This window comes from Sander vitreus, chromosome 18, assembly GCF_031162955.1.
Source record: "Sander vitreus isolate 19-12246 chromosome 18, sanVit1, whole genome shotgun sequence".
NCBI lineage: Eukaryota > Metazoa > Chordata > Actinopteri > Perciformes > Percidae > Sander > Sander vitreus.
In genome coordinates, this window is record NC_135872.1 from 18,296,240 (window position 1) to 18,323,896 (window position 27,657).

The 27,657-nt window shown below is 39.7% G+C and overlaps 2 protein-coding genes across 2 annotated transcripts in view; one reads left to right on the plus strand and one right to left on the minus strand.

Moving 5' to 3' along the window:
* LOC144533769 (MAM domain-containing glycosylphosphatidylinositol anchor protein 2) overlaps positions 1–27,657 on the plus strand; it is a 187,025-nt gene that overhangs the window by 22,106 nt on the left and 137,262 nt on the right. The gene's annotated exons all lie outside the window — the stretch shown is intronic.
* LOC144533223 (low choriolytic enzyme-like) lies at positions 16,900–19,757 on the minus strand. Its single transcript, XM_078274455.1, has 9 exons — positions 19,500–19,757; positions 19,312–19,330; positions 19,127–19,186; positions 18,902–18,964; positions 18,570–18,716; positions 18,340–18,457; positions 17,393–17,571; positions 17,229–17,310; positions 16,900–17,122 (listed from the first exon to the last, which is right to left on the minus strand). Exons 1-9 carry the CDS (start codon positions 19,569–19,571, stop codon positions 16,996–16,998), a joined length of 867 nt encoding a protein of 288 aa, XP_078130581.1. The 5' UTR covers positions 19,572–19,757; the 3' UTR covers positions 16,900–16,995.

Consider the following 27,657-nt stretch of genomic DNA (forward strand, 5'->3'; position numbering starts at 1 on the left):
CATGATTGATTTTCACATTTCAGGGAAGCCTACTTTGACTAAGCACTGACTATTAGAGAAGCTCTGTCATGCCGGTGGCATGACGTGGGCCGTTAAGTTCAGAGCAGGAAACAGTTTGGCTTCGGCGCTCTCAAGCTTAACATGTAATGTACATTTAGTTATGTGCATGGCAATGAACTGTAACGCATGAGGCAATAAAAGCCTTTATGATTGGTAAACTAAGCTGAGTGTAAAGTTCTCCTGCTGGAAGTGCAGCTGTTAGGATGGCAGCTTTGAATGGTTCACAGTGGCACGGCTGTGTTCGAGATCTTGACGTAGTTGCCGTTTATGTCTTCATGTCACAGCACGTTACTGTATGTGATGACCCATGCAGTGTAAGAAATGATATGTAATTTGCTGACAACATAATTAGAAGCTTCTCATTGTGAAGCAAAGTTGTAATTTTTTGGTTTAGTGTTAGGTTTGGTTTAGTGCACATGAAATATAAACAGTGCATTATGTATTGTCATTTCAAAAGTCTTATTTATCTGGTTTCGTTCACTTCAGTTTCATTATAATTTTAGCTGCATACAGAAGGAATTATGAGTCATTCTGGTGGTTACTTAGTTGGTTGTTCACTTCCAAACTTTATTGTGCATGTGGAATTGTGGGGCACATGCCTAATTGGTGAAGAAGAGGTATGCCTTGCAGGGGTGGACTTGCCTTCTGGTGTAGTACAAGTTTTTTTTCTATTGGATCAGTTTGCCTGCCAACTGGTGGCGAGCCCTCGCTACTTGTGCGAAAATTATTATTGCTTATCATGAGAAGCTGGTTGGTAGGTGTAGTATCTTGGGCTGGGGTGTGATGGGCAAGTTGTTTTCTTCCATGGCTGCTTTTTACCTCATATCTTTTAATTCGCGCCAGAGATCCTGGGTGCTAATCCCAAATGAGTCAATTTAACGCCACGTGGTTGGAGCTAATCAAGAATCACGTGTTTAGTTTTTGATGAATTGCATGAATTCTTGGGCATTTTCTTGCAGTAGACCAATTCAAAAACTGGGCTTGACTGGGGGTGGCATATAATTCAGCCATCTCAATCACACCATTCAAATATGGTTTGGTGATATTCAAGCACTTCAGTAGACATCTGATCATTCAATTCATGCAAATCTAGTTGAGTGAAAGCCGTGATGTAATTATTATACATTGTCACTTTCTCATTTGCTCCACCCATCCAAAAACGGTGAACCACGTTGAATGCATATCAGGAAAACTGTACAATTAAGAAATCTGTCTTGCCATCTGATGTGTCTGGTAGCAGCTAGGTGCTTGGCCTTGCATGGACTCTAAACTTTAACTAACACTGTCCAACACCAGACCTCCCCTATGACCCTTTGGGCTTTATGACTGGAAATTGATTTACTCCCTCTGTTTTTCTGGATGGATGATCAGGGGCAAAGGCACTTATTTTAATTACAGCGTGAAATGGAGTGTATCCAAAAACGTGATTCTCTACGGCAGATGCACTCATGCCTTCGCGTACCGTCCGTGCACATGCACAGGTATGCACTTGCAGGCACAGATTTGGAACAACGGGGTGACATGGCACAATCCGACATGGTTTACTGTGCGTGACATGAACAAAACGGACATATGCTCATCCCCTGCAGTGGCTGTAGCGTGTTTTAGTTTGCTCAAGCCTAACATGTGATGGCCTTCTGTAAGACCCCACTATGTTCTATGGATAAACAGGGTATGTCATGGGTATATTACAAAATGATATAGCTGAATAAAACTGGTGTTAGAGCACAACACAGTTTTGTTCATAATTGTCATTCATACAACTGTAACAATGTAGTGTACTGTTAAAAATAATGAAAGAAAAAAATACTTTTAGTATAGCAAAAGTAACGTGTTAAATTACTCCTTACTTTAATTTCATTACTCAGCCCAGCAGTGTCAAAGGTGCCTTTAAACAAGTCCAAATCCTCTACAACCCTACACGTGACATCTTTTGTATTTAACACAAGTAAAAATGGAAAACGAGACATTGTGGATTAACAAGCAGGCAGCCCTATTACTATTATTTTATTTACTGACCATCTAGCAGCTAGCTTAGCCTCGATGACTGCACACAGCTCTGTATAAGTGAACCTTAAACCCGAAGAGCTGTCAAGTATGCATATCTTTCATGCTCCAGGCCACTTGCTTCCTGAGGCCCTGTAGTTGTCATGTCCTGCGGGGCAAGGTCCTGCATTATAAATGCAACAGTGGAGGTCAGGGACGACGAATCAGATTATGGTTTATGCCAGCAGGGACCCTGAGGGTCTACTTTAATGACAGTGATAGTTAGAGGCCTTGAGACGAAACCAGAACCTGTTTATAAGTGAGGGGACTGGTTCGGGATGCTGCAGTGATGAAGAGGGTGAAAGAATTATAAAAAATCACCGCATATCATTTTGGCCGCCTTTACTGTAACGCATTAGATTGCATGACCATGAATTAAATGATGTAATTTGGCACTACTTGCTTGTTCTTATTTCAACGATTTAGTTGGCCCAGGCCTTCTTTGCAAATGTAACTGCTGAAAGATATGAATCATTTCATGGCTGTGATGTCCTTATAAGGCCTGCTGTCATTTGTAATACAGAAAGTTGCACACTTGCCAGGTACAAAGAGGAAACTATTTTATACTTATCTCATTTTTCATCTGTAATAACGCTTTATGTATTTCTGCCTCTCCCCAGATATTTAGATTAATGTGAAAAATAAAGCACACAAAGAGCATTTAAATCGAAGCTGATGTAGAAGAACAAAAGTGCACGCAAGAGTAGAGGAAACACACTGTGAGAGATGTTGGCAATTCCCAAGAAAACTTTGGCCAGAATGGTTAACATCTGAAAACGTTAAAATGAAAATTCTCAATTACATTACATTAAGACTAAATTATAGAGCCTGGATAACAAATCAGATTTTCCTTCAATTTTGTTTGCAATAGGTTCACCTGCTGCAATCAATCTTTGACTCAAATCACCGGTGAACACCTTCACACTTTCAGTCACAGTTGCCAGAAATAAAACAGCTGAATGAGTGATGACCAGGCTGGCTCTCTTTTGTCCTCTTTTTGTTCCTGGACTGATCGGGCTGCTACAGCTCTGCTTGGTGTTTGGCGGCTCCTCAGTTGGAGAACTCAGGGTCCTGGCCTGTGAGGAGACATTACAGGTTGCTCCACTTTGACAGGTATCTATAGATGCCATTGACTTTAAATTAAAGCAGGGTGTGAGGTGATCAATCATAAGAGTACAGTCCGGACACAGCTACAGTGTGATGCATGGGCTTCCCTCCCGGGGCTTCACGACAATGCACTGCGATCAGAGCTAAATTACCCCAGCGACCCACGCTCCCTCTCCTCTCCCCCTGCTGTCCTCCCCTTCTGCACACTGCCAAACCCTCCCGTTTTACATTCCATGGAGCAACACTGTTTTTTATTACCTTGCTACAGTACACCCCTCACACAACCACTTCCAAAATGTTGCAGTTTTTTACTCTGCAGTACGTTAGGCCAAGAAGTGCACTTTGTGTCGGGATGGATGGAAGTTTATTACACCGCTCAGGTCAGGTCCAACCCCCACACACTAGCATGCTGGTGTATATCGTAACATTTTCCTTCGTGTTCAGATTGAAATGACTGTGAGTGTTCTGACACTGGCCTTATTCAAGCCTTGGATACTGTTGCTATGCTTGTGCATGTGGCTTTTAGACCGGTAGAGTAAAGGTTATGAAACTATCTCTTTGATAGGCTGCTGATGAATGTGAATGAATGACTCATTTAGTTTTGCAAATTTCTAACATCTAGTCACACATACTTGATATTTTAACATTCTTGCTTCACTTTTAACATGTAACACACTGTACCAGTCAACATCCTAAAGTTTGTAAGATTAACTTCTTGCCCTTTTGGCAGTCACTTGTTGCCATTTTTTAAATGTTTGTACATATCTAATTTTTAGTTGGCAACGATACATTTTTGTCATTTAATCATGTGAGCAGCGACTGCTTTGAAATATCTCCTTGTTTGTGTGTTCATGGATATCTGAGTGTCATTTTCATGATGTTCTTTCTCGCTTTCTCGTTTGTTCTTAGGGTCGAGTTTTCAACAACATTCTCTAGCTATGAATGCGGAGCCCATTTTCCGTAACATTGTGGTTGTTTTGATATTGGATGCTGTGTAATTCATGCAATTAAGATTAATGGATTTGGGCATTTCAGAGGAATATTCTTGGCAGGTTCGTCTCAAAGAAAGTATCAAAGAAATTGATCGTCATTTTGGCAAATGCACTCATCACTTTCTTGTCGAGAGTTAGATGAAAAGATCAATACCAATCTCATTTCTTTATACTAAATATGAAGCTACAGCCAAGAAACTGTTAGCTTAGCTTAGCATGAAGGCTGGAAACAGTAGGAAACAGTTAGCCTGGATCTGCCTATTAGTAACAAAATCGGGCTACCAGCGCCTTAAAAGCTCACTAATGAACATGTTTTTTTTCTTTTTTGGTTAATCTGTACATAAATGAATCAGCAGCTTATGTGCCGGCCTATTCCCTGGACAGGTGCAGTGACTTCCTGTCTTTGCTAGTTGCCTGGAAACTCAGGTGACGACAGCGTTACAAGAAGTCACTGCTTCTGGCCAATAAATAGTCCAGCACACAGCATGTTAAGTCAAGTCAATTTGATTTATATAGCCCAATATCACAACTCAGTTGGCCTCAAGGGGCTTTATAATCTTTACATCATACGGCACCATCTATCCTTAGACCCTTAATTTGGATTTAGAAGGAAAAACTCCCCAAAAAACCCTGTTAATGGGGAAACATACCACTTTACTGGGGAATGTTAATTAGTTAGAGGTGCTGGTAGGCAGATTTATTTTTACCCCTGCTTCCAGTCTTAAAGGGGAACTATGCAGTTTTTTTTTTTTAGCTTAATTTACCTTAACTGAACAGCTTCGGAGTCATTGGAATGGTTATATGACTTTTTTCGGGTTGAACGGTGGTCGTCTCGCTTCCCGCTAGCGCCTGTGAGCGGAAAAACCACCCTTGCAACTTTTGGCCGTTGAGCCGCCGGCCTCAGCGTCGGGAAGTATTGTGTGATATCCAGTGGCGGTTTTTGGCACGGGTGAAGCGGACAGCCGCCCGGGCCGGATTTCTTTATGACTCATGGGTGGCGGCACGAGCACTTAAAAAAAAAGAAATCCACGAAGCGGTTTTCTACTGTATTATCTATCATTTCACCGTGTGGGGAATTGGCAAATTTGCGCCCCTGCTTGCTGAGAAGGTGCCGTGCGCACACTGCACAGAGAAGCTGTGTGAGAAGGGGAAAGGGGGGGGGGGAGCGGGGGACAGTTCACCTCTGGGTCGAACGGGTCGCTGGGCATAGGCGCCGATACCGTTGGTGCTCCGCAAATACTGAGCACCCACGAAGCTGATCGCTGTTATGTGTCAGTTAAACTTTTCATCTCAATCCTATCCTGAGTTGAAAGAGCCTTGCCTACTTTACGGCTTTATTATCGAGTTGATAGGCGTGTGTGTTCGTGTCGGCCGTCTGAAATGCAAACATTTTTTGACTACTTTTTTTTTTTTAAAGGGCGTGCGCCCATAAGCATTCAATAGGGGAGCAGATTTCATACAATAACATCATTGATGAAGGAAGGCCAGAAAGGTCAGGTTTTAGTTTGTGTTTTCTGTTCTTAGTGCAATAGTGTAACAGTTAGATTCTCTTTAGTGTGTTTTCACATTTGTGTGATGAAGGATTTGTGCTATTTAGAATAGGCCTATTTATTTTATATTTTATTTGTATATTATTCTTAATATTTTATATTATTGTTGCTCTCTGCTATTGTTACAATTTTTATATATCTGATTGTATATATTTTTGGCACATTTATTTATATATATATATATATATATATATATATATATATATATATATATAATAACAACATAAGTGAAAGAGAAAATTATATTTCTCAATTTCAAAAATTTCTCAAAAAAACACACTTAAGAGAATCCAGTTATTTAACTATTGCAATTACAACAAGAAACACACTTTTTAAGTTGCACAATCTCCACTTCCAACATTTCAAAAGACAATGAACACAATTCTGCACAAAATATGACAGTATAAGTTATCAGAAGTTAAAATAAATATACACTATAATATAGTAATTTTGCAAAAAAAAAATTTGGGGGGGGCCCTGGGTGTAACTCAATGTAGAACCGCCACTGGTGATATCAGGTCTCGCGATGGAGTTTTTCACACTATTGTCATGGCTGAAATGGCAAAAAAGAAGCAGAAAGCTATGAAAGCATTGTCGGAGGAACAGAGAAAGAGGAAACGGCAGACTGACCGAGTTGTTACACAGGGTTGCCAAATATCTATTCCGAAGCCATAGGGGGAGCTCTATCGAGAAACCTGTGAGCAAAAAGCGAGAAAACAGCGAAAACTGCATAGCGCCCCTTTAATGCTAGGCTAAACTAATTTACAGCCAGCAAATTTTTATACTTTGCATAATGACATGAGTGGTATCAATCTGCTCATCTAACTCTCTCAGCAAGAAAGCAAATTAGCATATTTCCCCAAATGACAAAGTGCTTCTTTAGGCAGTGCGTGGGTTTTAACAGTTTGTTCCAAATGGGACAAACTCAACGCTTGTTTTACTGATGAGACTGAAATAATGTTTAAAGTAACTGGTTGAGTATAATCTTTTAGGGAGAGAAAGTGAATAATCACAGCTAAAGATAAAAAGAAAATGGTGCAGAAAAAGGCGTCTGCATTAGGAGTAGTGATGGGGGAGAGGTGCTGAAAGTAAAAGAGGTGATGTTAAGTGGTCATTAGCCAGTTTATCTGCATGATACAGAAATATGACTGTTGTTTCAGCAAATGCCCCAAAGACAATACATGTCAGTGTTCAAGTGATGAAGTCCTCTGTCAACTGTAGGAATAAGGACCCTTGTCTATGTTTTAATGTTGAGAAAAACAAACAACACCGTCTTTGGCTTTTCTCTCTCTATCTCTTCCTCTCCCTCAACAGTTTTATACAAGGCAAGGTAACATTGCTCAATTTCAAGGTCTAATGAGCCTCTCATCACATGAGGTATCATGCTGCCACACAACATGCCAGGTTAGTTATGGGAAAGGGGGAAAAAAACCATTACTTCAATTAGTTTCCTGTACTAAAGGGTGTGGATGACTGCCCACTCAAAACAACTACCTGAGAAAAAGCGACTCTAAAGCTGCAAACTGGGATAGACTCAACCCAGACTTCAACCATATTGTATTCATGATTGTCAGATGTCAAAACTGTCAAACCGTTTTAACAGTGTGACACAAAACACATGACTGCCAGAACAAAAAAACTCACTTTCGAGAGCAGGGAGGAGACTCCTGATGTCAGTTGTCACATGTACGCGCATATGCAAACTCTCTCCGGCAGTAAAAACCCACACAACTGTGGGAAGAAATGATGAAAGGATTCATAATCAGAACTGGTGAACTGAAGGAAAGGCTAATGAGCCTATGCACTGTTGTAATGCACCAGCGCCATCTTCACCATTTTTCAGCAGCCTTGAAAAATGATCAACTGTTTCCCCAGAGTTATGTGTAGACTACAGGCTAACATGCCTGCCTGCTTTCATCTACTGCATCGTGAGAAAAACACTAATGCCGCTCCCTAAATCCTGATGTCAAGGGTTGCTGGAAGAACTATGGGATCCTTTGTTCCGGTTTGTGTCAGATGCGATGAACCAAGAGCATAAGGGCATACCAACAACACTGCACACTGTTGTCGTCTTTTTTGCTGGCGCAAAGAGGTTTCTTATTTTGGATTTATTGGTGGTTTTTAATAACTCATGGGCACATTACTGCCAACCACCAGTCTCCCATTTAGATTATCAAACGCAGCTCAAGTGGATTTTTTGCTTTTCAGAAATAGAAAGTTTGTAAGAGCAAAATGAGGAGAGCGGAAGAGGCCTGACATGAGAGGCCTACTAGGTTTTGTCCTGAATGGGAATATTTTCAAGTGGAATGAGAATGTAATTCAGGTCTGCTTGAAGGGCTGCGGCCATGCATGCAATAGAAACTAAAACACTTTTCGCAAGAAAGGGGAAAAAAAATAAATAAAAAAATTGTATTTCTCCTGACTGTGAAAATGTTATTGCTTAAATTGCCTGTAATACCCAGAAGCATTGACTGGACACCACAAAGGAACTGCTAAAGCGTTCCTATAAAGGCCTCCCTCTCTACTGCACACTGTTTGACCTTTTTGCTGATTTGGCATGTCCTTGTGGACAGTGCGTTTTGCTCCAAGACCGAGACAGACACCGCCCGAGCAGACGTTCATGTGCTCTCCAACCCATTCATTCAACGAGAAGAAATTTCATTTTCCAATTGTCTGCGGCAAGATGATGGAAGTACATTGGGGGCAAGAGGATGTGTGGAGAAACACAATAAGCACCGAGTAGAGTCCACAAACATTCCATCAGAGTGAATTTCACTGAAAAAGAGACTTTTGACCTTAGAGCTTTGTTTTTGGTGGTTTAGCCGCTTTTCCGAGGAGCTTGATCCTGGCTGTTTGTTTGTCATATGCGTTAAGTTTCACATTTTCCTGGAAGCACAATGCTGCTGCATTAATTACGGCTTTAATTGGGCGATATACAAGTATACTAAGTTAAAAATATCTTAAATGTGCAACACATCTCTGCAGGGATAATATGTCCTCCTAGTAAAATGATGTTGTAAACAGAGAAAAAAAGAAGCATTTAGATAAAAAATGAAATAAAGAACATAATTTCCCCTTATTGGCTATGTCTGGGAGCACTAGAATTCTAAAAGCACATTTGTTGTGGTTCAACACTTAAAACAAGTAAACGTCCCACCTTTGGGGATCACTCACCAATACTGTCGGGAATTGCTACATCATTTAGTCATCTCATCAATGTCTGTTTGCATGTCTTATTCAATTTCTTATGCTCACGATACAACTGAGCTATGATTAAACCACATTTTGATTGCAAATGGTGATCCAATGTATTGGCTTAAAAGTGATGAGGGAGCCATCAGCAAAAACTTAATTACGCACATTCACAAAAAAAAACTGGGGATGTATAATCAAAAACAGCTGTCGGACGATCACAACCCACCTGGGATTATTGGCGAGTCTACCAAGGACAAAGAGAGTGAAGTACAGCCTAATGCCACGATAATTAGCTGAAACAGTAAGAATAGGTGTCCTGCCTATGAAAGCAAGAGAGGTGCTATTAATATAATGTGGAATAAATGGCCTTGCTAGACTTCATGGGGATCGGAATCTGTCATGCACTCCGCTGCTCATAGAAGTCAGACGAATGCAACCTGTGTAATTGCCACATATAATTGCCACATTTCAAGGTTGCAATTTTATTTCTATAGCAGTAATTATACAATCCCACCTTTAGTATACATGTTCCAATGCACTGATCCACGGCTCACAGTACAGTACATGCAAACTTGCTTTTAGCATTCGACACTTACAGACAAACACAACACATGATCACAGCATCTCTGTTAATGAACATGTAGTGTTGAATTAAAACATACAGGCACTTTTGTATAAATGTGATGTTAACTCTATTTTATTGTATGTTTTGTTGCTGTAATTCCATCCATAAACGACTGATAACCGTTCTTTTTTCATCACTGCCTTCTTGTGGTGTTAGCTTCTGTATGGATTCCCTGATTTATGAATGAATAGTGATTTTATTACAATTATACTAAACAAAACCAAACTTTTAATGTAGGTTACCTTGGTTGCATATGTTTCTGCATAACTGACGCTGTTATGTCTATCTTAAAAGACATGCGCACTACTACTAATGTAATTAAGTTCTGTGGACCCAATGTTGACCAGAACAACTAGAACCTAGTACACCATGCAGTGTTTAAACTGTTCACCGACTGGTTCAGAAATGTGGGAGGATTCATAGCAGTGTGCACTCTCCTTGGTGCTGAAGTGATTTCACTGTAATCAGAGTTCTTCTGTTTGACTCTGTGAATGTAATTGTGTCCCTGTTGTTATTTGCAGTGTATCAGGGCTGTATGGCAGAATATTCTGTGAATTGTTTCCTTGAGTTTGGCGGCAAAGTGAAGTTACTTGTGGAAATGTTTGCTTTTTCTTAACTAACTTGAATGGCACAATATGAGTCCAGACTGCGTCTATTGTTTTTCCAACCTACTTTATATGAATCAATGTCAGTGTAACAAAAGCCTTGACAGCTGCATTGCCATGGAAACCGCGCTCACATGGATCCCAAGAAGTATGACAGCTAGAGTAGCTTGAAAAATAGAGTTATTCAGCACTACATTTGACTTACTGTTTATTAGACTACAAATGAGACAATAATTAGATAGTGTGCTATTTCCTAACTGTATGTTCAGTAGGTGTCTGGTGGTGGAGTAATGGAAAATGTTATATCTGAAGGACTATGAGTAAACAATTTGAGTCAAGCATAGAGACTGTATTATTAGTATTACAAGTTAATCATTTAAAAAGTTATAGGTGGCAGTTGAGACATTTCTTTATGATATTTATAATGTTAAATAGCTATTTGTTAAAGTGACAGAAGTTTCCTCCATTCTTAGCTTATTGGAATGCAGTCAGTTCAAAGACATTTAGGAATGTTATTTACTGTATTGGCATAATCGTAACAGCCATCAAGGCTTTCCGGGAGTGGGAGTGGGAGTGGTTTCATCAAAAGTAGGTTAAAAAAAATGATAGATGCGTCCAGGCTAACAGGAAACAGACTAGTTTGAGTCACCAGGAAAGTACAAGAGCTCTGTCCCCCTCCTTCAGTATACCTGTGAGTCAGCTACCTGGTTCTATTGTATTAGGCAGGAATGTATTACCAACCAGACAAAGTGTGCAACTGACCCTCAAGGGCCCCAGAGGCCCCTTATTGTCTGTAGCATTTGATTTGTTGTGTTTTATCAAGGTAAGCTGTTTTGTCCAATTAACTTTAACTTTTAAATCAGCTTAAAAAAATTTGAAGCGAGGTTACATGGTAGCAAATGGTATACAAATCCTATTATTACATAATTAATATTCCAGTGTTAGTAGCTACACTGCTAGCTGTTTTAGCTACCTACAATCAGTACGGTGGTTTCTTTGGTGAGTGACCGACTGTTGGAATATACTTTTTGAACTGTAGGTCAATCCTGTTGATTGTGAAGATAGTATACCTGGCTTTAGCTTAATGCACTGCTTATTCTCTAGTGTTACATCATAGCTTACAGTTGTTGCATTGAATGAAGCGATTTCCTTTGCGGCAGTTGTTACTGGTCTGCGTCTTTGTCCCGCTATGATGCACAAGGCTTAGCTCGGAGGTGAAACCATCTGCAGGATGAGAGATCAGTAACTCCCTGTGAATAAACCTGCCAATCTGTCAGGGCATCGGCTCGTGGGCTCTCTCTGTTTCTCGTCAACTCACTTGCTTCAGAGTCACTGCTTTGATTCATCTGTTTCAGTGTTGCCTTCCTCTGATTACTGTCCCAGTCATTCCTTCTTACTCCCCAGTCTCATTGTTCCCCTCTCTATTTGTCTCGTCTTATCTCCCCTATCCTTTTTTTTCTCCCTTTACGGTTTCCCTCACTTTCTCATTCTCCACGCCATCTCTCTCTCTCTCTCTCTCTCTCTCTCTCTCTCTCTCTCTCTCTCTCTCTCTCTCTCACTTTATCTTAACCCCTCCATCTCCTCCTCTGTCCTTCTCATCAGACACACACAGAGAGTGATGCACAAACACCATCCCTCATATCTCCAATGAGTACCTTGTTATCATCTTGTCCCCACAGCGGCTTTCTGTCTGGCTCTGTCTCATCTTGGATTCCGTCACTAATGGGGCCTCATCATTTTCGACAGCTGCAATTCCTCAGTGCTGACAAACAGAGATGTGGTGCAGCTCTTGCGAACACCGCTCAGAGGGATTGTAGACTAATGCCTCAGTCTGATTTACACATTTACAAAGGCCCTTTTAAAACATAACTTCTATTTGACACAAACAGGCTGGGGTATAAAAATAGTAATGACAACATACAGTACGTATACAGACCTCACTCGCCCCTGTTATTCTTTTGTCAGTTGTTTTTTTATTTAAAGTAATATCAGCCACAGTCTCAGTATCAGGGAACACAATGCATAAGATATGTATGTGATTTGCGAATGCAGGGAAAACAGACAGTAACTTGTCAGTGTGCTATTCTAGTTTCAGACAGAAGTTTGTATATGGCTCTTCAGGCTTCTCAGATCTGCAGAAGAAAAGCTAAATGAAACTTCTTGAAAGCTTCAATAATAACACATGTTAGAGTTTTCCTGCCTTCGATCGCTTAGCCCGCTAATTGTTTGCATTGGGCCCTGCAGGGCAACAGACTCCCAGGATGTGAATGCCAATCTGCTATTTCTTTTGATTGCGTCCTAAATTAACTTGTTTTTTTTGCGAACGCTGCTTTCATCGCTCTCAAAAGGGAACTTAACAGCTGACTTGCTTGTGACCCAGGATAGGCTTTGAAAGAAGACAGCATGCTACAGATTGCAAAATCAAATAATCTCAATCTACAACTCACATCATCCAAAATGTTTTCAACAATGTTCAAACCCAGAGAAATCGTTAATTTATTCAAGGTACTGGCCCGGAACATTTGTTCGCCTGTCAATAGTGTCATATAACCTTTGCCCTCTGTAGTTGCTCTAACTTCCGTAAAAACAGCAGATGATATGTCAGAGAGTAATTGTAAATCATATAATGTCACAGAATTTATTTATTTATGTTTATGTATAGGGACAAGTACGTAGCATAGACCAATGCCACACACCACAGCATTTATAGCCCAAGCTTATTTGCCATGCACGTAATAGTATTCACGTGCAATTATACTCCGTAACACAGCATTTATTCTGCCACACAGAATCATTTTCCATTAATTGCATTTCATTTTGCAACACAGTAATCTAGTAGAGACCTAATTTATTGATATATTATTTCAATTTCAATCCAGCTTACTACAATGTGCTATGACAAGCTAAATGCTATATGCTAAGACAAGTGACTCATGCCAGCCACCAAGCTAATGCGTACAGTAACGTTACAACAACGTTGTAGTTGTAGCAACATTTTATTTAGTATTGTTTTGACCAAGGAGAAAAACGCTGGGCTGCCCCATGATTGAATTTGCCACACAACATTAGCTACAGTAACTGTATGGGTAGTCACCTCATCTAAAGGTAAATTAGCAAGTTAGCTAGCTAGCACACTCAGCGGCCCCTCTGCCTCACACTTTCCGCTGCTAGGAGACCACCGGGAGGAGAGCGGACAGCATCTCTGGAGATGGACCTTCACTTAGCCGCTGTAGCAACCCAAATTCAGCCAGCCCAAACCCCAGCGCCATATGGGTCACAACGGGCTGGTGGCCAGCGGCAGCGCTGCGTCTAACCAGCAAGAGAAAGTGTGCTGATCCGGCGGGGAGTCGCGGCGGTCCGGGATCAGAGCCCGGCTGAATTTGAGTTGCTACAGCGGCTAACTGACCTTGGCCGGCTACCACAACAATAGGAACCTAATTCTGTGGGAAACACTGCAGTTATTTTATTAGAATGAGATGACATAACATGAATACAACTTACATTAACTTGTCCTTGAACATTATTTTTGCCTGAGTAAGGTCAGATAGCTTTTCATCAGCAATGCAGCAATTTAGATCAAGCTACATCACGACGTCATCAAAGTCCATCTTTTGTTATTTTAACAAAAGTGGATTGTCGATTTTAATGTAGGAGAGTGTTAATACAATCCTCAGTCCTTGTTCAGTGCAAAGGCTTTGCAAAGTTAGTTTCTTTTTCCTCAGACAGTTTTTATTTGCTGAGCTGCTGCAAAATGAATAGTAACAAAAAGGGGAATTCTTTACTAAAAGACTGTAACTTTGCTCCTTTATTTCCTCTCTTCATTTACAGGGTTGCAGTTTGACGTGTAAAAGTTTTTTTGTGTGTCTTTTTAAAGGCATTTAAAGCTCACCTTGTTCACATAAAACTCTGAAACATTCTCTAAGGCTGGACTGGCTATGCTGGTAGAACCACTTACAGAGAACATTTAAATATCCTGTTGGTTGGGCATTAGGCAGCTCACCGAGTGAACTGAGGTGAGCTGTGTGTTGAAGCTTATCGTGTTTGAAGAGAGGCAGGTACACTGATCTGTGTTAATAACGTGGTGGTAAGAGCCGCTCAGCCAGCCAGCGGTTATGGCCTGCCAGCATATTACCAGTGACATCACAGATCAGACTGCATTTGGCACACGCTCAGCCTACGCTCATTAGCCCAGACATCCTACAGGAGACCCTGCTGGTCATTTACACACTGTCCTTTAAAGTACGGTCAAAGAGCATCCGCGAGAACCTTACAGACAAATTAGACAAATAACTGTAATGTTAGGTAATATACTGTAGATCAGGCTTCCATTTCAATGTTTTATAAGGCTGTAGTAACACTGAAACCAAGGGAGGCACACTAGCAAACAATCAGTTGAGAGGGAAGATAAAATATTCCATTCGATGTGTTTCAGTTTACGTCAGCCTCACAGTCCAGTGACATGATTCTCATTAAACTCCAGTTTCACTGAACGCTCAGTGATTTTTTAACCACAGTGTGTTCAGGTGGTGCCCTGTTTGTACTTTACAGTCATGGGATCTTGGGCTCATTGGTAATCTTATTTTAATCAGGAGTTGCAGAAATATTCTAATTTATTGCTGGGCTGAAAATCTCCCGGAGCTTCTTGGAGCATGAACAGAGCCTTTGCATTAAATATTTCAAAAAACAAGTCGATTTTAAATATTTAATGCGTAGAACGATTGATATGAACTGAAACTACTTTATGAAACATTAAAGGCCCTGTGTCCATCTGAACTATACACATTCATTGCCTTTCCTTTATTGTGTTATATATCTTTTTTGTGCACGTTATAGGTTTACAAAGTGAAAAAGACCAATGTCCACCCCAAAGGGACTTACCATCTCCAACAGAAAACACCGTTCACAAACTGCTCCAAACAGCTCTATTGTAGTCCAGCCTTTACTTCCGTGACGGACGTGCGTCACTTTGTAACACACGTTATAATGCTCGCCTAGCTGCTAGTGTGGCACTCCCTCATACTCTGCAACTGACTAGCTAGCAGTACTTACTGCGCATGTGCGACTCCCAACAAAGATGGAATAGAAGTGAGATGTCTCACTCTGTAGCTAAAACAGAGAGCTCAACACACAGGGTGAAAAGAGGAGCTGCATCAATGTGCAGTACAACAAATATATGGTGTTTTCTGAAAATTAAACCACATAAACCTATTCTGGTACAACCTCTAAATACAATTATGAACCTGAAAATGAGCATAATATGAGCACTTGAAGCCACAACACTGGAGAAATACATTCAAAGCTGTCGTGATTGTAAGTGCATTCATACATCATGGGAAGAGGGAAACTTACTTAATTGGAATCTGTTCTCTCTCTCCCAGGCATTCTCCTCCCTTATCTCACCCTGACCCCCCCCCCCCAACGCTGCTCTCTCTCACTGGGGGTGAATACAGAAGGATAACATTGAATAGAATTTTAAAGGGTGGCGGGAAAAAAGAGACATTCAAGAATGTGGGAAGTGGCAAGTGAAAAAAATAACGCCTCTGCAGAGTAGTAGGAGCGGGTTTATCTTGTTGTCCTAACACATCTTTGCCTCTCTCGCTGAATAAACTGCAGTACTGATTCACTCTGATCAAACACTGTACTTAATACTTGTGTACAAATCCCAAACTTAATTACTATGAACCGAAATGGAAATTAACTCAATTATGAAAATATTGCCATATATTTGTCTTTTTGTATCTAATTAAATTCATCTCTGTGTCTTTTGCCAACATTTCCAAACTTTGTTTTCATACTGAGAGTAATATAGACTTTTAGGAAAAAATGTAATAATAACAAATAAAAACGTTTTATTTGCAACGTGATTTTGCTGCATACTACAAACTGTTCCTAAGAAATTAAGACAAATGTGTCATAAAACGTCTTCGTTGATGTCATCCATCCTGTGTCTGTAGAATCAAAAAAGTTGGGTGTATAATTAGTATATATAGTTACATTGAGCACCACAACCAAAATCCGAAAAATATTTTTTGTTAATTTTACCTGTATTGCTATTTACCAATCAAGATTGTTTGTTGTGATTTGCCCAGTGTTATCGGCCGTAGAGATGTCTACCTTCTCTCCATTATAATAGAAATAGATGACACTCAGCTTGTGGTGCTCAAAGCGGCAGAAAAATACATTTAAAAAAACTCAAAAGCAACTTCTCTTTCCAAAAATCATGACCATGTTACTTAAGATAATCCGCAGACCTGGTTGTGAGCAGTTTTATGTAGGAACTATTTTCTTGCTACCTACTTACACCTGCTAACCGTATCACCATGCAGAAGGAAGCATACTTATGGACGAGAGGGTCTTGCTCGTGGGATGTAAACATTACTGGCGTCCGCCTCTGCTGAGCTGTAGCGTTAGCTAGCTCAGGTGAGCTAGCAGTGTCGGTTTGCTACAGTTACAGCTCAGCCACGGAGGACGGAACTAGTTCCCAAACATTCGCAATCAGGTCTGTGGATTATCTTGAGGTAACCAGGTCATGATTTGCAATGTGAAAGTATTAAACTTAATGCCTGCAGTTTGTAACGCTGCTTTCTCTCTAAACTAGTAACGTTTCTTTTAAATCCAAAATTGGTGGACTGCCCCTCTAAACTTAGATAGCTATTTTCATAGAGCACAACATTGCCACATACTGTGCTGTCCAATAATGACAGAAGACACAAGATGAATGAAATATAACCGTTTTATTGTCATACTGTCACATAAGTGTCAAGTATCAAGTCAGAATGAAAACATACTGAGGTAATCCTGTATGCTATGTATCTTCAGCACTGGTAGAGGCTGTTGATCCTGAGAATGTCGATTTTGGACATGCCGTCTCTCTGCCCGATTGGAACAGAGGAGTCAGGGATGGGAGTTATAGAATCCAATCCCTGCTTTGCAAAGGCAGATCTATAGATTTGATAGTGAGAATCATAAGAAAAAAAAACATTCATAAATTTGTTTACAGAATACGTCCTGCATTGACTTATTTGATCAAGTACCATTTTTTTGTTACCTTCCATAGTGCATTATAGAAGAGTAGTCATACGGAGTGTTGAGATTATTTGTGTCCTGCTTTTGGAAGTTGTAGACAAAATCTGGTGATAAAAACAGTAATTAATAGCTAACTGACTCAGAAATATATCAAATGAACCATAAATGACACTGTGAAATTCTTACCTTCATTGATATTATCCCAGTTGATTTTGATGTACTTGTCGCGGTCGCTGCGAGTGTGTTCGTGGTAGAAACCCAGCACATGCAGCAGTTCGTGCTGGATAATGCCGAGATTTATGCAGCCGTACCTCTGCAGTGACACCACTTGTATGTCTCCAGTACGACCCAGTAAAGAGGCACAGCTAATGGCAGATGAAGTGAATGAGAGACAGAGATGATCAATATGCAACATGCAACTTGACAATTGATTAATAAATGAATGTAATTTACATTATCAGCGACACCTCTGAAAGGATTTACAAATGTTTAAAAAAGCACTTCCTGACGTAATTAAAGGCAAGAATGATGCTGCAAGATGCATGTTGCATCTTTACCTTGTGTGCATGGATGGATTATGAGACAATAGGCCCCAATGGCAGGACATGTAAAAGGCTCCCCACCCCACCTCTGTCGGAACAAAAAACCCTGACTGAAAGCAAAATGATGCAAAAATGATTACAGTCATAAGTCAACTTTCATGTGCTTCTTTGTGGTTATTTTGCATCTCTTTGTAGCTGCATTGAATCCCTTTGTACTGACAATTATTATAGTAAACCACCCAAGAAAGTCTGAGATGAAGAGCTGTTCTGCTGTCAAACTGGTTTAAATAGCTTTACTATTGTTACAGTATTTTAATGTAAGCTTACTCTGGCCTCAGTATGCTGTGTAGCTGTGAACAAAAATTAACAAAAAAACTAAACTTAAAATTAACATTAAAGTTCATATTCATGCATGTTATCCATATTTATAATCATTTATTTCACCACAATACGCCCAATACATTAGGTAAGTGTAGATACGTTTTTTTTTACTGTTCACACTTCCCTTTACAAACTGTCTCACTACTTTGATTATACAACTTCTGTGTTTTTTTACCTTCACATGCAGGAGTGCTTTACTCATTGACTCACCCATATTTTGGTTGAAGGCTTATGTACGCCTTCTGACTCTGACGTGGAATGAAGCGAATGCAGGTGTTGCTTTCAAAGCCCTTCATGGCACGTTGAATCTCACTTCTATCGCTGTTGTCTACAATTGTGAATAAAAGTAGTTTATTGGTAACATCACATATTCAGTGTGTGAAAGAGATGTCATTGTGCAGAATCCTTAAAAAGTAAAACAAATAATAATAAAAACCCACCATAATTGTTGCTTAAAAGATAAGGGATTTCCACATTTCCGTTAGCAGACTTCGGCCACAGGCAGCTATTTGTTGCATCTAAGCACTTCATGGCATTCCTGGTTTTTGGAATCACTATGTCTCCTTCCAGCAGAAAATCTCTAGATCCTATTAGAAGAAAAGAAAATATGCATTTCAATCTAACTGGCAGAATACTGGTAAAATCAAGGCTGTCCGCCGAAAATGTGTTCCAGTATATATATGGTTTATGTTATTGAATACATAAATGATGCACTAATATTGTGAGAAACTAATGTTCCCACGCTGTCCTTGAAATATGATCGAATACTCACCATTGTTCATTTTCAGAATAGTTGTTGTCAAGTCCTCTGTGTCAGAATGATCCACTATGATCTCTAAACAGAAGAAAAACAGAAGTCATTTTCACAATGGCACACAGTCCGTCGAAAATGTGTTCCAGTATATATGGTTTCTGTTATTGAATACATAAATGATGCACTAATATTGTGAGAAACTAATGTACCCACGCTGTCCTTGAAATATGATCGATTACTCACCATTGTTCATTTTCAGAATAGTTGTCAAGTCCTCTGTGTCAGAATGATCCACTATGATCTCTAAACAGAAGAAAAACAGAAGTCATTTTCACAATGGCACACAGTGTTGTACCTGATACATTCGGTCTGTTAGACAAGCTGCAAAAAGAAGAACACGAACACAGAACTAAGGTTTGGTTACTTACCATTATCAGCACCATGATACTGTGAAAAGAAAAGTAGAAATAAACCATTTTACCTCATTTTACAGTACTTCAACTCAATCTAATGCATAATCTGGACAAAGATAGGCAACGATTATATGGGAAATGTGTGATCGAATACATACAATGAATACAAGCTGTTCTACACTATTAAATCAGTTATTTCTTACAATGCCATCGTGAGCGTTACAGAGGCCCAGAAGCAGCAGCAGAAGAAGAGAAACCGTTGTTCTGAAGTCCATTTTTGTCTGAAGATGCTGATGCTTAAGAGGTCGCTTCGGAGGCTTGACTGGTCTCACCGGGGACTGATGCTGAAGCCCAGTCGAGGCTGAGTTTTTATACAGGCTGCCAGCGTGTCTATGTTGACAGAGATTAGTGGTAGGTGTTCAATGGGCTCTGTCTTAGACACACAGCTGATGGGAGTGCCCTGCCCACCCTGGCCCACTGTTGCCACACAGGGATAATCTAATTCTGGGGGGATTACAATGACCACAGGCTGCTGTCGGCTCGCTTAGCATCAGATTTTAGATGGCCTTTTTAACCAGCAGAGGATCTGCGCATGAGATCTTGGCCTGCCCTTAGTCTTATTCTAAAAATAACAGATACACCCTTTAGAACAAACAATGCCATGTTGCCAAATATTTGCAGGCACTGAGGTGGAGTTGTAATGTAGTTTTAAGCCTTTTTTCTAACAAAACAGCAGTATAAAAGGCTGTTTCAGTTCTGAGGAATAAATAGGGAGCATTGTTTTGTTTTATATTTCAGTTAAAAGCTGCAACAATTAATCAATCAGTCGATCGGCAATTGGCAACTATTTTGATAATCGGGTCACAATCGAGTATTTGCTGCTTTTCTTTGTCATACATACATCACACATGAATATTTGGGGGTTTTGGACTGATGGTTGAATAGAACCAGAAATTTAAAGACGTCACCTCGGGCTTTGGGAAAATATAAACATTTAAATAGATTAATCGATTTAAAATAAACCTAAAAAAGATTTTTACTATATTTTCAGATCAAAATATGCATGGACAATTAACAATCCTAAAATTATAAAAGTAATGATTACTATAATAATGATGTTGCTTGTGTAGGAAAGAGAAAGAGATAAATTAACAGAACAAAGTAAATCCCATACTGATCTGAGCCCACCCTGTAGTTGTTTAAATACTGTGATTATTATATAATAATTTGTTGGCTCTGTAGTTTATTTTTCACTCCCAAAAGTCTTGTTCATCCCATATTTTAATATAAACATTTATCAGTTAAATGCATGAATTTTCAAAATGTGAATTTCTTTTTCATTTTGAAGTAATTCTGATTAGATTTTTGTCTGCTGAGGAAGCTGTTCCACCATTTTGAACATATCTTTGGCTTGGAGCTGCTGTGCTGTGAATCCCCCCACTGCTGTCTTTTTCTTCTAGCTAGAAAATATTATTTTTATTATGCCAACTTATTTCTCTATTGCTATCAGAACAAACTTGCTTTTTGATCCAAGTATGAGCACTTAAAGGCTTGATCACTAACAGCTCCAGTGCTACAGATACTATCAGTGCATCTCTGAACAAAAACCTCATTTCCCATTAAACTAAACAGCCACTGTAGCCTTTACAACCTTTTAGATTGCACAAAGAGCCTTTTAGTTTACGCTGGGTGTGACCTACTGTTGTGCGGCTCCATTTAAAATGTGCTGTTTCAAATAATAATAATATTGGCTCAATTAGTGACCGGCTGTAAAGTCCTGGATTCATTATTGAAGCGCTACTGCTACTGTTGCATCAGTGATGATCTCAGCTGGAAAGACCGGCCTTGGCCATCAGACTGTGATGAACAAAAAACTGCCTTCTTAAAACTCAAAATCCAGAAATGGGTTGTTTAGGAAGATGAGTATTCAGATTTATTGGATGCCTCGCTAATAAATCATCCGCTTCCATTGGATTGTTTACTAGAGAAGAGGGATGCTGTCTGGCTTCATAGCGCCATAAACAGTTTTAGGATCTGATTTCGCATGTCAAGGCCGGCAGCTTCAAATGGAGATTCCATCACGGCAACCTTTATGTGATGTGGTCCTCCGCTGTACATCACAATAATGTGGCATTTATTATCCAGGAACAAAAATTGCTGTGTGTGTGTGGTGTGTGGTGTGTGTTTGTGTCTTAAAAAGGAAAAAGAGATGAACTGCAGTACTGTGCTGTATGTGTGAACTCCCTTTACTGCAAGTCCAATAAAGCTCTATGGATTTGTGAATTTTATAATGTTTGCATCATGCATTTTTCACATGCATGGGTATATATATATGTATGTGTGTGTGTGTGTGTGTGTGTGTGTGTGTGTGTGTGTGTGTGTGTGTTCCCTGTATGTCTGTGCCTGTCCAATTCGGGTGATCTGCCTGGGTGCACAGGTAATCCAATTTGTGTTTTAGAGACACAGCACAGCACAAGTAATGCTCAATGATGTATGACCCATCCATTCTGTTTGAGCTTTATTCCTAATGCCCCTCCAACTGCAGGGGAAGTAGATCGTATTCAATTGGCTGTCAGTCTAGTGCTACCCACAAAATAAAATATTTCTCTCCAAACATCTATTAAGCAGAGAATAAGCTTCAGAAAATCATTAGTTGTCAGAGTAAGTAAGTAAGTATAGTGTAAGACTTTCCCAATGTCATATTTAGCTCTTTTGTTCATTCCGTTTGTCTTCCTATACATTTCTTTTTGATGGGTTCAGTGGACTTAAAGGACCCATATTATGCTCATTTTCAGGTTCTACTTGTATTTTGGGTTTCTACTAGAAGATGGTTACCTGTTTTAATGTTCATAAAAAACACATTTTTCTCATACTGTCTGCCTGAATATACCTGTATCCACCCTCTGTCTGACACACTCCGTCTTAGAGCCTGTCTCTTTAAGCCCCCCTCCGAAAAAGCCCAATATGTTCTGATTGTTCAGCATTTTCAGGTCTTTTGCTTCTGCGCTCTCTGAACCGTCATTGCAGTGGGGGAATGACTGTAACGGCACTGTAGCAGCCCTTTCTACTTATATACAGTATACTATAGTTGTGAATTTGTCTGTGCATTTCTCAGTGTATTGGGTTTTTTGATACTTTCACAGTATTTATATAGAACCCTGGCTTGCTTTATGATTAAAACACACGGAAATCTCCCTTTTTATAATACTGGACCTTTAAATCTCAACTGTGATTTCAAAGTCAGTAGGGAAACAGCATTTAGATTGTGTGTTATGTCTGTAATTCAACACATGTATGATTGTTGGGATAGCACTGTTCACATTTATTTTAACCACAACAAACATTGCAAACATTTTTACAGCCGCACCATGTTGCCATATGACATTTTCAGAGGCACAATTTACAGGTTTATATGATGAAAATAGCAGGTCTGCAGAACAACATCATATGATATTGTTTAAAATGTTGTTACCTACTGACCATAACTATGTTTTTCTTTTAGGCTGCTAAAGTAATAGGATTTTCAAAGAATAAAACAAAAAATGAGTGGAAAAAAAATGTATATAATGATAATATCTATTATATATAATATTAAATTAGAGCTGAAACCATTACTTGATTGATCGATTGGTAGAGCGCTTCTTTGTTTTGAGTCATTTTTCAAGCAGAAAGGCTTGGTTGAACATTCTCTGGTTTCAGCTTCTCCGATGTGTACAAACTGAATACCTTTTAGTTTTAACCTCACATGGTTCCTGAACCCCAAACAACACAGCTCATATAGCAACGAAAAGTAATGCACTGTAATTTGTATGTATTCCACGTATTTATAACCGAGTGCACCTCAATGACTGGCACCAAAGAAGAGCCACAGGGAAGAGGTCGGGGTAGATATATGGGTCATAAATCACAGGGCTTTCAAGCGGGGGAGCGGAGTCCGTATTTCGTAAGAAGTTTTGTTTTTCGTCCATAAGAAGAAAAACACAAGACTTTGACCCAGGAGTACTGCTTAAGGGGACCGGTGTTTTAACCCAAACCACAATCTTTTTTCAAATCTTAACTAGTCGTTTTGGTGCCTAAAATTGGGTGCAGGACAGTCGGCTCACAGTCACCCTTTGTCGGCTAAACGTAACGGCAATGGCAGCTGACAAAACTGGGACCTCACAGTCACCTTTGTGACCGGTTGTCGCGTGACTGGCCGGCGGTTGCTGTAATTTCGTAGGATATCATACCAACCCGTTAATTAAGAATGCGTTGACCAACAGTGATGGCATACCCTATTAGCCCTCCACTGCGCTACAGTACATCTCTGTCTTTTTCTCTGACACTGCGTGGGCAGCCAAGGACAACAGTCAATGAGCAATATCAATTTACGTAATGGACTATTAAACGTGCTTAACATTTAGAATGGCTGCACTGGTGTTCAGTGGGAGTGTGTGCCACGAAGTCCGCTGCCATGATAACCGCCATGTCAAACGAAATGCATTAGAGTGCTCTGCTGCCTCTTACTCACTCTAGCTCCTTCTCCTCCTACAGTTGGTTGTCTCACCGGACACAGATGCCCTACTTACTCTCCCTTCACTCGCCTTTAACTCTGCACAATGAACTGTTTTGTACACTGCATTCATGTCGGACATCTGCTGTGATCCAACTCATTATGTATGTTTTACAAGCAAGTCTTCAAATAGGCCAGATATTTCTTTTTCAGTTTTTTCCTCACTAGTTGACTAATTTCTCATTTAGTCTGTTTTCTTTTACAGTGTTAATAACTCACAGTAATGGATTTATTAGTTTTTTTTCTCAGAGAAAATCTTTAAAGACTTTCTAAAAGTAGCTCTCCCTTTCTCCCTCTTTTTTTCCCTATACGTGAGTCAGTATGTGAAGGTAAACATGTTGTTCACACTAATTGACATTCAGTCAAACAGGAACAAATGTATTGAATTGTAATATGAACACCGTCTTAATTGGTGTGAATTACCAGACTTGTGAATAGTAAATGAAATCAGATGTATTATTGTACTAATGCAATTGATTAAGCCACAATCCAGTTCCATTCAGGGAATAATTGTATTTGATGGATGGGGTGTCATGTGCTTTATGAGACTGATTTAAAAATTGTACTATAAAAGGTCTTTGTGCTGTGAAAAAATAGCAGTGAGTGTAATGTAAGTGAGAACTTATTAACTTATTAGTTTTTTTTTTCTATCAGGGCTTGTCTGGTCAAAGGGCTCCACTTGAAAACAGATAGTATATTCTTTTGGTAACTCCAAAATAATGATTGCATCATTTCCATTCCATGGTTGTTATTTAATTCACATATTGGGATTTTCAGAGAACTCACTTTAAATTGACAAAACTTTACGTCATCATGCTTAAAGATCCCGCCCAGTCCAATCTTTTGATTGGTTGCCACTAACCCAATACAGGCCTTGCTTAAGGGTATCTCAAAAATGTTGTTAAGGGAGAGCAGAGTGTGTCTCATCCACTTTGCCCAGCCCTGTCTAGAACTGATGATGGTACAGAAATGGTTGCAAGCCCATTTCCCTACCTCCAAGCTACAGCCACTGATTTAAACCCGTTCTTTTCGCATTTCACTTAGATTATGTATTTATTTCAATATGTACTTATAAAATAATCAAAATGTTTTAAGTATTATTTATTTAATATTCCTCTCAACCATTGATTAAAGAAGCCTGTCTTCCATAGACAGAAAAAAAAAATTCTGGGTTGTTATTCCTGTACTTCTGATGTCCTGTAGGCACTAAAACTTTAATATTACAGAATATTATTACATTGTGCTCAATATATAATATACTAAGTAAAGTTGTGCTTTTTTCATTAATATCCTAAAGCTGATGAAAATAAATGGGGCAAATATGCTGGTTCTCCAGTCATTTTAGTCACATACATGAGATTTAGAATGTATTAGAGGGGGACGCCGAGATAGCCCAGTTGGTAGAGGGGGCGCCCATATATAGAGGTTTACTCCTCGACGCAGCGGGCCCGGGTTTGACTCCGACCTGCGGCCCTTTGCTGCATGTCATTCCCTCTCTCTCCCCCCTTTCATGTCTTCTGCTGTCCTATCAAAATAAAGGCTGAAATTGCCCCAAAAAAATCATCTTTAAAACAATAAATAATAATAATTAGATGGATCCTGATCAACCTGCCCTTCATATACATATTATTTCATGGTTCTCGTTTGATTTAACATCACTGTGGTGATCTCTTAACATTTCATTATTTCATGATTTTTATATATAAAATATATATATATAATAATAATTTTACTGCCTCAGCTGTACTTTGTGTGTGTGTGATGCTAATTAACAGATGTTTACATGCTCACACACTAAAAGAAGGTAAACTTTATAGATGCTAAACATCAGCATTTTCTTTACCAGCATGTTAGCATGCTAATGTTAGCATTTAGCTCAAAGCCCCTATGTGCCTAAGTACAGCCTTACTAAGCTGCTAGCATGGCTGCAGACTCTTGCGAATACTGCTGCAGATCAGCAATCAGCTGTGTTGATTTTAGAGTTAACTGTCTTGTGTGTTTGAAAAATGTGTAAAACATAACAATACCATATATAATTCCTTTGTATCCAGGTGCAAAGCTGTAGTGTAGTGTAGCTGCGTGTACTGGGTTAACTGTGATTATGTTTTGCTGTTTGTATGGCTTTTCTGCACATTAGGTGGTGAGCAAAGTACCGGAAGTAATGGGGAATAATGAGCACAATATGAATATAAGATCAGGAGCTCTGTCCTTGTAAGAAGCACCATGGCACGCTTGTGTGCTTTAGGCCGGCTACACACTGCCTGCGTGGCGTGGCGTTTCTGTTGCGTGTCAGCTGCGTGGCGGCTGCGTGTCTTTACACACCAGAAATGTGTCTGACGCGGCGCTGCTGCTCCTAGCCTTGTCTGTACACATGTACTATGTTTCCCATTGATAAAATGAAATACCATGTTAAAGGGGTGATAGAATGCAAAACCGATTTTACCTTGTCATAGTTGAATAATGCCAGTTTAGTCGGTAACTAGGACATACATAGAACCTCAAAATCCCATTGACACCTCTTTCCTCTGCAAATCTCACAATTTGAAACTGCCTCTGAAAACGGGTGAATCTCTCCTCCTCATTTGGCTTTAGTCTGTTTCTTTGTCATGCCCAAACATTTACATAGGCTACACCACTGATCTGAGGTCAGCTGAGGTACACACAGTACTAAAATAGGCTACAGAATATTTCGTTCTGTATTGACAGGAGCAATATTAGAAAATCGATTTTCTTTTTTATTACATTTGTATCTGCATTTATAGCAACACCTAGAGACTTTCAAACATCAACATGTCATTTATTAATATGTATTAGTGTCAAAATGACATATAAACATCTTTTCCTATTCTGTTTTGCCTGGAAACACTTCCAACACGCTTGCGTGTCACGCAAAAGATAGGCGTCGGTTCTATTTCTAGCACGCGCACGTTTTCCTGAGACGTGCGTGTCACGCAGGCAGTGTGTAAGCTCTAACCTGTTAACATGGGAGCTGAAATATAAACGGACACGCCACGCAGATGACACGCTCATGCGACGCAGCCAGTGTGTAGCCGGCCTTAATGGAGTGGCTCTTCCAGTCCTGAGAAATTACACCCTAAAGTCATGTGAAATCAGCTTGCTTATTTTCTTGCTTAACTGATCTTTCAAATATGATTTCAGGAATTATGACCTAAGTTAGTATACCTATTTTTGAAATTGTTGTTACTTTTTGATTTGAATGTGTCAAAATACATGATGATGTGTGAATACAAAACACAATTCATACCAGTCTGTCGTGGAAGAATAATTTCACACTTCTTCTTCTGTCTCTAAATTTTCTACATCTCCTCGGCTTCCATTACCTCCTCCTTTAAATGCCCCAGTCAGTGTATAGAGCTAACTGTAACATGTAAAAAATCCCCTAACGAGGCTTTAGGCGCTGCTATTTTTCATCTTCATCATTTTGCTGAGCTGTATTCAACATCACATGGAATAAGCACCCTTCAGTTAACAAGACTCAGTGGAAATGTTCAAATCCATTAGACTAAATCTCAAAAACTCTCAGACCCAAATTAATTTTCACAAGACTGCAACAGTTTGTGATATTACAGTACGTGCCTAGTCAGTTGGTTTGGATTTTTGGTGAAGTGCTTCAGTGTAGTTAACTTAAACTAAAAAGGCATTTCCCAGGTCTGTGCTGCTGATATGAAAGACCTGTAGCCCTCGTTTCCAAGAGAATTGCTCAGTGAGAGATCTCTAAAACCCATTTCCTGCCTGGCTTAAAATAATGAGGTGTTAGAGCCTGCTGGCAGGGCTTAGCTGCACACCTC